The following is a 13,327-nucleotide window of genomic DNA, read 5'->3' on the forward strand; positions in this document are numbered from 1 at the left end:
TATGGTACTTGCTGGGGACGCTGTACTCGTGCACGTTAAAATGGTAAATATTATGGAAAAGAAATGGTAAAGCGAGTACATTTATGGTACTAGACGGTGACTCCTATGACGGTTGTACTATATATGAAATGAGAAAGCTACGAATATTGATATGATGAATGTAAACTGAATATTAAATAATATGAATTTATGATTTATATGTATGTTTAATAATATGTTTATAATAAATAAAATTTTTAATATGTCTAAATGAAAAGTGATATTTAATATATTACTCATTCTGTCTTAAATTACTGTTGTTAAGAGGCATGCTTTACTTGTTAAGCTTTGGCTTATTGCTAGTTGTTCAAAAAAATTTTAGGTATAATTATTTTAATTATAATAAGTAGAAGAGGTGTAAACGTAAACCATAGGAGATGTGCGCTGGAAGAAAGATAATTATATGAGTCTTAATGATTTTATGTTTATGTGTTTTCAAACTTAATGTTTTTAGTGGCTTTTCAAATGTTATGGTGATAAATTTAGAAATTGAATATTTTAGTCTATCGTTCGACCTTCATTCCCGCCTCGTTTATACGAGCTTATTGGGTCGGGTCGAAATAGACCATGTGGGTAAGAAACCACTTTTGTGAGAAAACCATTATTATGCAGAAGTGTGTTAGGCCGGTTGAAAAAATCATGATTGAAAACATCGGTCCAATCTTCTGCCTCTATTGGTCCACTACTTAAAAAACATCGAAGGTTTCATTTCTTGGAACAATTTTAAATTTTTATCCATTGGAGAGCTTCCACTACCACCAACATGGGTCTAAGTGTTCTTAATCATTTAAGTCATTGTTGCGTAAAAGATTTCATAGTAGCATTGATGCTACTACTCGAAGGCTCTGTCATGATTGGTATCTCCCTCCTAATTTCTCTCGTATTATCATCGGTGGCATCTTTTTCAAGATCCCAGGCTCTGAGATATAACGCGTTGAAATAAAATTAGTAGTCTATAACATGCATATCTTATACATTCTCTAACCTATAGAATCATCATATTTTCTCTTTCATATTGATTAGTATTCTTAAATCCTTTGCTCTAATATTATTTTTGTCACGACCTGATCCGATAAACTCATATAAACAAGGCGGGAATGGAGGTCGGACGGTAGACTAAAATATTTAATCTCTAAATCTATCATCATAACATTTGAAAAATCCAATAAAAATATTAAATTCGATAACACATAAACATAAAATCATTAAGACTAATATAGTTACCTTTCTTCCGCCCCGCTTCTCATATTATACACATTTCATCTCATTCTATTCATTATGATTAAAATAATTATACCTGAATTTTTTTTGAAAAACTAACAGTAAGCCAAAGATTAATAAGTAAAACATGCATCTAAAATATAGTAATTCATGACAGGAGTAATAAGTGCAAATGTCACTTTTCATTTAAACATATCATAAATTTTATTTCTTATAAACATGTTATTAAACATGCACATAAATTATAAATTCATATCATTTTATATTCAATTTACATTCATCATATCAGTATTCATAATATTCTCATTCCATATATAGTATAACCGTTACAGGAGTCACCATCTAGTACGATAAAGATACTCCATTTATTATTTTTTTTTTCAAACATTTACCATTTTAACGTGCACGAGTACAGCGTCTCCAGCTAGTATCATAAAGGGATGAGCTCCATCATTTCAACGTGCATATGAAATCACTCAATATAGCTTTCATATAATATTCATATATCATAATACTAAGTTCTATCATATGTCTTATACAGTGATATATTGAATCACATAATATGAAATATGAAATCATTTAAAATGCAGTAAAATGAATAGATGTTATTCAAATACAATTAAATAAAAATTGAAATGATAAAATTATCAATATTATAGAAACATGTTTACTCACTTTGAAATTGGAAAATTGATTTACTTCATTTGATCTCCTTTCTTTGAGGTTGCAACAATTAACACCTATAAGAAATAATTTAATATTCATAGGCTAAAGTTAATCATCTCAAATTTAATTATTCTATTCCTATGAACTTATCATAGATTATATTTATCTCTCTCATCCTCCCTTTAATTTAACACATAACACATAAAGTATGTAAATATTTTTGTTATTATCTAAACATTTGTCAAAATTTTATTTCTATTGCATTTGTAATTTTAATATTAATATTTGTGGATTAAATAAATCTAAATTTTAAAAAATTTAGATTTTGTTCTAAATTCATATTTTATCCAAATAATCTCTTTACTTTAACCTAAAATAATTTAATTTAATTTCTATTTTTGGTTTTATTTAAAAATCATATTTTTTAAAATTATATTTTCATTAATTCCATCATATAAACATGTCGAAATTCCCCATTAACCTAATTAATAATTAGGTTAATATATTTTTGAATTATTTTATTATAAAAATTATGAAATTAAAGATTTTATGAAAAATTTTAATTTTTATTATTAGAAATTCTTTTATGATCATTTAGAATTTTACCTCTTAAGAAATTTTCTTAAAAATACAATAATATGAAAACTCTAATTTCTCCAACTCAACAATTTTTTTTGGAAAACTTCATTTTTGTGGTTAACTTGCTTTCTCTAACATTTCCCCTAAGTTTGCCTTTGAAATTCTAAGTTTTTAACAAACCCTAGATTTTTGTTTTTCTGAAAATCTTTGTGAGAAAAGGAGAAATTCGAAATATAAAGCATACTTTAGTCTTCCTTTGACTCCTTCGATTTCCCCCAAATTCGGCCATCAGAAACCGCCGCGGGAACCGTGCTCTAGGATCTCTCAATTGCCCTTCTCCCTTCCGCCTCCGCCTCCGCCTCCTTCTGGTCGCACGAAAAAAATAAGGGACCTAATAGAATTCAATCCCTTAAATGTTCGGTTGTTAAGGGATTATGAAATTGACCAATTTGCCTCACATTACATATATTTGCTTAACTATTTATTAAAACGTATTTTAGGCGTTATAAATTTTTTATGAATTTTAACTTTCAAATTAAGCGAAATTCAATATAGGTTCTATATATCATTTTTTTTTTTTTTGAAATTTTGCATAGATTTTTGTAAAAATTTTTCGTGAAATTCCGAGGACTTTGAAAAATTCACTTAAATTTAGTTGTGGTGCATTGAAAAGCGTGCAATGTCTAAAATTGAGATTTTTCTGGTTTTACACTCTGCATGTGGTCAAGTGACTTCTTCAAGAAAGATTGAGTTCAGGTGTATTTTTGGATTGCTGTTTTTAACTGGTACCACCTTTTATAATTAGCAGGTTTAAAAGCTTATTTTCCTCCGTGCTTCAAGCTGCTATGCATAGCTTTAAGAGGTTTATCCCAAACCTGCCAGGCCAGAGTTGCCCCGCCACACCTGATTCCACCACCGCTCAAATTCCACCCACTTAAAGTTTTCTTTAGAATTTTCATCGTTCTTGGTTGTCCAGTTTTCTCACCTTCTTAAGCCCAAATTGTCTACCAAATTATAAATTTGTAGGATTCAACAAGTGTTACTGCAGTAGAAATTCATCGTTCCAGCCCTTAATACTTTTGACACTTTAGGTTTCCTTCAGAGATGTCATATTTGTTGGTTGCCAGTTATTTTACCTTCTTATGTCCGATTTGTCTATCAAACTATGAATTTGTGGGACTAAATATGTATCACTAGAGTAGTATACATTAAGCCAACCTTATGTTTGTGATAAGATTAATATTGATGATAATTCTTTTCAAAATCCTGCATTATATTTTATAAATAGTTAACGCTATTTTTGCATTACATTGAATTAACATGCTTTATAATTTAACGCTATTTTTGTATAAATGTTATTTCACACTGTAAGATTTATTTATTTTGCTTGTTGATACCCAAGGTTTCTTTTACTATGACAACGGCCCTTAGACAAGGAGTGTATTATTATCAGAATTGAATGCTAATTCAGTTCCTCTGGGAGTTGACTCCTCTCTCTCTCTCTCTCTCTCTCTCTCTTTCTCTCTCTCTCTCTCTCTCTCTCTCTCTCTCTCTCCTTTCACTCTCCCTATATTTGCCTGCAGTTCTCTTCCCCTTAACTGTGCTGCAAACCTACATTGGATGCAATTTAACATGTGTTAGATATGCAAGTTACCGTCCATCATTCCTGTTAATAAACGTTTGAAGGAATTGGTGGGCATGCTCTCACCATATTTTGGGCACTTCATGAAGCCTTCAAACGATTAACAACTCTGTTTATAACCTTGGCTTTGTTGCATTACGTAATTTACTCCATTGTTGTATATAATTTCACTCTCTGCTGACTGCATAATGGAAATATCAATGCTATTGAAATATGATTCCTGTCCTTGATTTGTTTGTACAATGATAAGTATATCCACTGGGTCACGGAGGGACAACTTAGAACAGACATGAGGATAGTTGATTGTGATGTAGCGGCGACGATGGCAGTGGCATAGAGGTGGTTCCAAGCCGAGTAGGATTTGCATGAATGAGGGGGTTGTGAGTGGGTTTTGAGCAAGGGAGGCAAGCCGGCGACTGTCGCAGGTTGTAGGGGGACGCGAGCGTGCTAGTGGTAGGGAGGTAGATTGCAGTGTCGTCAGTGCTCAGGGTATCCTGCTACAGCTTCGTGAAGAACTCTCATGACCAAAGCTTTAAACGATTTCCTCCAACCGTACTAGCTGATATATTTTAAATTTCTTGAAACAGTACTTGTTATTTGTTTTACTTCCAACCAAATATTAGAAGTCTCAAACTCTCTCATTTGTTTTAGAAATTATTCTATGCGGACACTGAATGTATTTTATTATTTAGAGATCAACCAGAATGCATCATGTCAGCAATACTTAGCCTAGTACCGAGCGGTATTGAGCCGCGGTACTGAGCCAGATATTGAGCAGGGAGTGATATGGCGCATTCTGATTGATCTCTGGTTGATCTCCGCACAAAATAATTTTTCCATTTGTTTTAGATTACACTGATAATAACATGAAACCAAATATTAAAAGTCTCAAACTTTTAGAGTACCCCCTTTTGTTTATGCAACTGCAAGTAAATGTTTGTTTAGATTTTAGCCAGTTTCCTCTGCTGGAAGAATTACCACACATTCTATTATAATCTTGAAGTTTAAGTAGTTTTTTATTATTTAGATTTCATTTGGGATGACATTCTTACTGCTTCTTAAAGCAGCTTTCTAGTACAAAAATTATGCTTTAAGAAGCTAAAAGAAAGAAGTCCCAAAGGAAGCCTTAATTTAAAAAACTTGGCTATCAAAATGGTTTTTTTTAAACTCTTCTATTAATTTGAACCTGCTTAAAAAAATTTTATCTTGTTGCTCCAGGTACCTAAAGTACCTCACTAAGAAGTACCTGAAAAAACATAATGTTCGGGATTGGCTTCGAGTCATTGCCTCCAACAAAGACCGGAACGTTTATGAGCTGCGGTACTTCAACATTGCTGAGAACGAGGGCGAGGAAGAAGATTAAAAGCTTACTTGTTTGCTACTTCATTTGCCTGCTTCTTTTAAGATTTTAACTTTGAGAAACCTGCAAGTTGTTCTTTTTGATACCAATATTTTCGTCTTAAGTATTTCCTATCTCATAAAATATGTTTTATTGGTATAAGCTCCCTGCAAAAGGAAAATAAATTAACAATATCCAAAACCGCCCGTGGCTGTGAATTGAGTTTTGTTTTCTGTTAAAAAGAGCAAAGAATTTAAAGCTTACATTAAAATTAGGGGTACAAATGAGTCAACCTAACTTGAGTTCGACTCCCGAGCTAAATCCCGAGCTTTAACTCAAGTCGGGCTCGAGCTTGGCTTGTGCCATTAAAAATGAGCTCATGAGTAGCTCGCAAGCCTTCTGCGGTCAGCCGACTTGCCTTTTGTCCTTCGTGGTTCTCTTGCGCAAACTCATGCACTTCCGTCCGTCTTTTGGGGTTCGCATACGCAGACCCCCACGCTTTGACCGCCTCACCTTCTTCTGTTGTGTTGCTCAACGAGTAATTGAGCCAAGCATCATGTGGATTGAACTCGAGCTTGATAATCAAATGAGTTTGAAAATTTATTCAAGTTCGAGCTCAAAACTTAATAAACTTAGCTTGAGAGCTCGTTAACGAGCTAAGCACGAACTGGCTCGGCTCACTAATTGAAATCAATTATAATAGAGTTCTACTTACTGTACATTTGATATATTATTGAAGACAATGCTTTTTGTGAATAATGCCAATATAATTTTTATATTTTTTTAGTATGTAACTTTTCCTTATTAAATTTCACCTATATAGTTGTACTAATTGAGCCACTAAAGATTTTTCTCATTTTATTTCACTATATTTCCTCTCACTGTCTAGAATTTTTATTGCGTCCTCCCACCTGACGCATCTTTACCTTCGGTAAGCCGTGAACGCGACACCTGGCAACAACAATACCCGATACCCGACCCGGCGAAGAGTGGGACTATGGCACGTGCGAAATTTAAAAATGACGGCCCGAACAACGGACCCGAATGTGACTTTCGGATGGTCCTTTTGAGAAAGATATTTTCTTAAAGTCCACATTTTATAGTGAAAATGAGCCATTACATAAGTCAATCCTCAATAAGTTTCACCTATATAATTGTTTTTTTCTCAACCTAGCTTCTCCTTGGTTGGTCTACGATTATGGGCTAGCTCGAGTACCACATGGTGGTCATTTGCTAGCAAATTGATGTGGGATGTGTGTGAACTTGTACGCGTATGCAAGCAATGCTTTGTTATAGACAGTATAATGAATGCTTGTGCCGGTTAATGTTGAATAATGCTTAGGTTTTCTTTGATATGTTAACAATGAAATATGACTTAAATTTATGCAAGTATACGTGCCGAATCAAGTAATAAAGTGATTAACTAGGCTGTCGAACTCACAAGGAATTATTATATTTTCTTGCAATAAAATTATTAATGCTTACTTTTAATGCATAATTAATGCAACTAAAATAAAAATGATGTTTTTGAAACTTCAATCACTTGATCAAAATAGTTAAATAGTTGATATAATATTTGATAAAATATTTTAGATTGATGAATGCAATTTTTTTTTTCTAATGGTCTTTTAATTGTAGATGTGATTTAGAGCATGTATATTTTTAGATCTCTGTCGAGCTTGTTGAGATGAAAATGATATATACTGAACTCCTACGGTTATAATATTTGCTTAAGAACCTAGAATATTCAAACATCATATGTCTAGATATGTCAACATTCTATCTTAATATTCTTGATTGTTCTTGCATTCCTCCGTTGAGCCTATTCATCACTCTTGATTTTTTACTACATATGATCATTATGTGTATTAAATGAAGAATGTGATATAATTGAAAATATCATTAAATTTTTAAAGAACAAGAGTCTTTATTAGCACTTTAATATGCTCTTCATATAATCAATCCAAAACAAGAGATTTAGCTAGACATAGAATAAATGATAAGCAAAATCATTTTCATTATAATCATAGAAGAATCAAAGTACAAGAAAAATATTGGAATGTTATCACCTAGCAGGATCAAAGTTTCTCCTCTATTAGATTTTACTCTTAGAGGATATTAGAAAAGCACACTAAAAAATACTAAATTTTATGCAAGTGACTAAACTCTCTTACAAACAGATCAAAACATCTATTTATAAAAGGGCATATGTTGTTGCGATGTTACGGCGCGTAAAATTGAACTAGCACCTCGATGCTGAAATGTTTTCTCACCTGGAACACTTGATGGTGATGTGGAACAGTTTGTTTAGAGAAAAATAGTGATCTTTCAGTTAAACAATGTTACCCTTAAAATTTATAACTACTACGCCTCGACACTGTTGAAATTGCAGCGCTGCGACGCCCAAGTGGACAAAATTGCACCGAGGCATCAAAATTTGTGGAACCACGTCATTTGATTTTTTGAGAACCGGGCGCTTCCAAGCTGACTTTCAGACACAACATCACTTTGAATGTTGCACTGTTGGATTTGTTGCCGCTATAGCTCTTGCAAACAGAGAGCATGGTGTTGCAATTAGGGGTGTCAATATTGGACTCGACTCGAAAATTTCGGGTTTGAGTTAACACGAACCCGAAGCGGGTCTGATTCGGGTTCAAAAAATTGACCCGTTTGCAAACCGGGTAGTATTTGGGTCGACTCGAAAACTCGGGAATTACCCCAAATGATCCGGAAAAGTTTACCTTCACAGCGAGGCAACGAGCGAGCGACCGTCTTCGAAGGAGCGAAGTCAAGCTACAACAAAGGAGCCAAAGAAGCGACTCGTGCAATCTCCACACCTCATGTGGAAGTCGGAATGAAGACAAACAACAACGAGAAAGTTACCTTAACAATGAGTGAGCTCCCATCTTTGAAGCCTTGAAGGAGCTAAGTCGAATTGCAATGAATGAGCCGAAGAAGCGACTCGTGCAAGCGCCACACCTCCTGCCATCTTGTAGAAGTCGGAACGAAGTCGAACAACAGCGACGAAACAGAGAAAGTTACCTTCACAGCGAGCAAGCTCCCGTCGTCAAAGGTGCGAAGTCGAACTGCAATGAAGGAGCCGAAGAAGCGACTCGTGCAATCTCCACACCTCCTGTCATCCTGCGAAAGTCAGAACGAAGCCGAACAATAACGATGAAATAGAGAAAGTTACCTTCACAGCGAGAGAGCTCCCGTTGTCGAATTGCAATGAAGGAGCCGAAGAAGCGACTTGTGCAATCTCCAACAAATATGCAAGTCGGCTCGGGTTGACCCTACCCCGAAACGGGTCAGATTTGGGTTTGAAAAATTGGCACGTTTGCAAAAATTGATTGAGTTGCCTTGAACTCAAATAGTGCCGGGTCAGTTCCGTGTTCGACCTTTACCCGAATCGTGACCCAAAATTAACACCCCTAGCTACAATGTCCAAAAGTAATGCCTCAGTGGTGTTGAATGTAGTGTAGTGACGGTGTTTCCTTTGGCATCACGGTGCAGAATGTTCCTTTGTAGTTTTTATCTTTGTTGAATTTTTACTATATAAAAATAATTAAAACAACACATTTTTACTGAAATTTAGACATTATAAATATTACATAATTTACACTTATCAAATTCTCCCCAGCTTAAACTCTTACTTGTCCTTAAGAAAATAAAAAAATATACATTTCTAATTAATTTAATAACCAAAATAAAATTTGATGGTAAAATTACTAAAATATAGGATCATACATGACGGTTTAAAAGTAATTGAAATGAACAAGGTTATAATTCTAATTTTAAAAATCATAATAATTATATTATCCGGTTATCGTCACCATTATTTATTTTGAATTTATATGTTCTGAATATAATCATTGACTATTAAATTTTTAAATGAATAATGCACCTTTAAAGAATAGATGTGTAGTTATGATTGAAATTCATTAGTTAATCATCATATGTATTAGTTTTCCTATCTTATTTCTGGTATATTTAAGTATAAGATTGCAGTTTGACTTTAAGCTTTTAATTGATACTAATTTTTGAATGTACTCTTCTTCTTTTTTTTTTTAGATTTCTTATCATAATCTTTTGTTTCATTCATATAATTTACATAGTTAATTATTTTGAACATCAATTTTGCTTATAATACTTACAATCTTAATAACTTTATTGTAAGGATATAATAAGATCACTATTTCCAATTTTAAGTTACCATGATTTTCAATTTTAAGATACTCCTATCTATTTTTAACATTAATGATTCATTTTTCAATTAAAAGGTCAATGTATAGATGTATGACTTATAAATTTAAGTTAAGTTAATAACTTAAATCATCTAACTTTATTAATTATTAGTTTATTATTGTATGAATTATAATACAATGTTCATTTAAAGTATAATATAATTTTTTTATTATTATCTTAATTTTACATAATTTTTAATTATTATTTTCTTTGTTGAATTTACAATTTAAAATATAGATGTTAATGAAAGACAACATAAAAGTGTAAGGTTAAGAGGAATTAAATAAAATGTAAATACAAAAAAAATTAAAATATAGTTAATAACACATACTTCTTATATGAATGATAAAAAGGCTCAAAATATGTGGTTTCTACTAGGATCTTTTTCTTTCTCATTTAGATTAACTTTAGTATTGCTGGGTAACCATTTGAGAGGCCTATTACTAAATGAAATTACAAGCTGACCTAATCGACTTTCCAAATTTTTAACAGAAGCAACTTAACTTTACAATTGAGTTCTTAACTGCATCATTATATCTTTAAAATATATATTTTTTTTTATTTTCAAACAAATAATTTTGATTTAATCATGAAAGATAAGATGGTCTAGGATTAATAATAGGCTACTGAGGATTATTATATCTTTAATATATATATATATATTTTTATTTTTAAACAAATTATTTTGATTTAATCATGAAGAATAAGATGGTATAGGATTAATAATAGGCTGCTGGGGAATATTATAAATTTCTCCTTGATTATTTTGACCAAAATTTTATTAATGATCACCATCAAAATTATTTTATCAATTAATATTAGAATGATTCCTCCAATCTGGATTATATGTATTGGAGTTTTGTCCTCCAATTAAATTCACATTTTCAATCCTTTACACACCACTATCTCCAATAAAAGTTAAATCTTGATCTTCCAATTGCATATATGATTCAGATATTGATCCTGAACTGATCCATATTGTGTTCAATTTCTTGAAAACTACTACAACTTGTGCAGTTAAAATTAACAAAGAATCCGATTCATAAATTTCAACTATTCTCTTAGGATTTACTCTATCACCAGGCCATTGAAAATTATCAATAGCCATTTCCTCTATTAATTCATATGCTTCCTCAAATGGTTTGGACATTGAAGATCCTCTAGCTGCAACATCTATGATTATTTTAAGATATCATACCAAAAGGTCTGAATAACCAGTCAATCGGGTAAGGTGTGATGAGGGCATTTCTTGAGTATTTTCTTACATCTCGTCCAACTTTCATAAATTGATTATCCTTCAAACTGGGTAAAAGATGTGAAATAATTTTTAAGTTTAGCAGTTTTTGAAGGAGAAAATACTTAGTAAGAAATTTATAAGTCAACTCATTCCAAGTGGTTATTGAGCTTAGGGGTAAATAATTTAACCACATCCTAACCTTGTCTCTTAGTGAAAATAAAAATAATGGAAGCCTAATAACATCATCATTGACACCATTATACTTACATATTGCGTATATTTTTAGAAAACTGACTAACTATAAATTGAAATCTTAAACAAGAGTTTCCCCAAATTAAAAATTTTAACTCATTTGAATTATGACAGATTTTAATTTAAAATTATTAACATGAATAGCAGATCTATTAATACTTTGATAAATTTCATCTACTAAAGGATTAGCATAATCTCTAAGAGGTTTATGATACCAGCTCAATCATTTTGAAATTTTTTTAAAATTTTCAAAATTTTGAAAGGGTCATTTTTATCTCAGATCCCAATAGCAAATGTTTCTTTCTAAATCTATGAAGAATACAACAATAATGTGTAAGCTTTGTAGGAAAAGTAAATTTAGGGAGCAATCTTGTCCACAGCCCAAAAACTTCATAAATCATTGTAGTTAGATAATAACTCTGTCTTTCACTAATGTAGTAGTTTCGCACGAAGTAATTCAATATTGGGGAAATCATAATTGTAATCTCAAAATTAAATCAAATATATATAAAAAGAATCAAATTGAGCTTGAGATTTGAATTGAGCTAATGTAACTAGAATTTGCTTGATTTACTTTATTTAATTATAAAGTAATATGAATTTCAATGGAGCCAGCCCAATTTTTTTTATTTTTATTACAATTTAATTGATTTAATATTTGATTATATATAATGAAAATATTAATGAAATATATAATGTTTATATTTTGAATTAATCTCAAGCTATTTTATAAGCCTCAAAATCAGGAAATTTTATTAGATCCGGTGTCCTGACGTAGCTATATGTTCGAACGCCAGTAAAATGGTGCCATGTGCTCTTACTCTTTGCCGCGCACCAGACCCGGGATTGCTATGCATTAGCTAATTTGTGCAGACCGGGGTATTGCTAGGTATTGCTCGATATTACTCGACAATAAAGAGAAATATCATTTTGTCAAGAGCAATACCTAACAATACTGAGCAATACCGAGGTTTTGCTAGATATTGTTCGGTATTGCTAGGTATTGCTCGGTATTGTTCTTGATAGAGCGGTATTTCTCGTTATTGTCAAGCAAACCTAGCAATACCCGAACATAGCAATACCGGGTTCTGGTCAAGGTCGAGTCGTCGGGCTGCGCTGCAAAGAGTCAGAGCACGTGGCGACATGTTATTGACCTTCAGATATAGAGCTACGTCTCATGTCCGGACCTAATAATTGTTCAGTCAGATCAATTAAAATTTTATCTCGAACTTCAATTTATTGACTTTATTTGAGCATAATTAGAAAAAATATATATTTAATCTTGAAGCGTTTTTTAGGCAAAATTTTCAAAAGGAGCAAAGTTAATAATTGTATTAGGTTTAGGAGCATGAAATTAATTTAATTTAAAAAGGAGCAGAAACGCAATCCTACTTTGCATTTTCAGAAGAAAACGCAAAGCAGGATCGCATTTTCTGAACTGCTTTGCGTTTTCTTCAGAAAATGAAAAGCAGGATTGCGTTTTTAATGGAAATGCAAATGACAATTGCGTTTTCTTCAGCAAAAGAGTTTAAACTGCATTGGAAGGAAGGGTTAGTGATATACGTCACTATTGAGATCAGTTTTTAATCTTTTACTTTTTAGGGTGATTTTTATGAAGATGCTAACTGGATATTTTTTATGCAGTAAGTATAGAAGCAAATATAGGTAAAACATTTAACAATATACAATACATGCAAATAAGTACAACAACAAATTTATTAGATTAAATGATTGAAGAAACTCTAACCCTGAAAGCATAGAAAACAGTAGATGTGTCAGAAATGCTTGTAGTTATTTTAAAAATAGAATTCATGCTATGGAAGAGTTTGCAACCGTATTACTGATCCATACTATGTTGTATTTGCTATTTGCCTCTCCAAACTTCTTCAAAATGGAAGAGAGTGACATTGATAAAAAATAAGATAAGTGGCATTTTTGTTTTTATTATTATTTTTAAATAATTTAAATAAATAATATGAATGTTAACGTTAATTTAAATATAAATTGAAATAAAACTATTAATCATAATTATAATATTTAAAATTAATATAGTTTAATTGATATATATGTAATATACTTTATTTATTTATAAATTTTTAAATATTAT

The 13,327-nt window shown here is 31.7% G+C and overlaps 1 protein-coding gene across 1 annotated transcript in view; it reads left to right on the forward strand.

Annotated features, from left to right (window-relative positions):
• LOC110102770 (60S ribosomal protein L22-3) overlaps positions 1-5,680 on the forward strand; it is a 10,350-nt gene extending 4,670 nt beyond the window's left edge. Inside the window, exon 2 of the mRNA XM_020831245.2 lies at positions 5,366-5,680. Within this exon, the coding sequence (XP_020686904.1) occupies positions 5,366-5,510 (145 nt within the window). The 3' untranslated portion in view covers positions 5,511-5,680. The remainder of the gene's footprint in view (positions 1-5,365) is intronic.
• The last annotated feature ends 7,647 nt before the right edge of the window (positions 5,681-13,327 follow it).

This window comes from Dendrobium catenatum, unplaced genomic scaffold, assembly GCF_001605985.2.
Source record: "Dendrobium catenatum unplaced genomic scaffold, ASM160598v2 fragScaff_scaffold_621, whole genome shotgun sequence".
NCBI classification, from domain to species: domain Eukaryota; kingdom Viridiplantae; phylum Streptophyta; class Magnoliopsida; order Asparagales; family Orchidaceae; genus Dendrobium; species Dendrobium catenatum.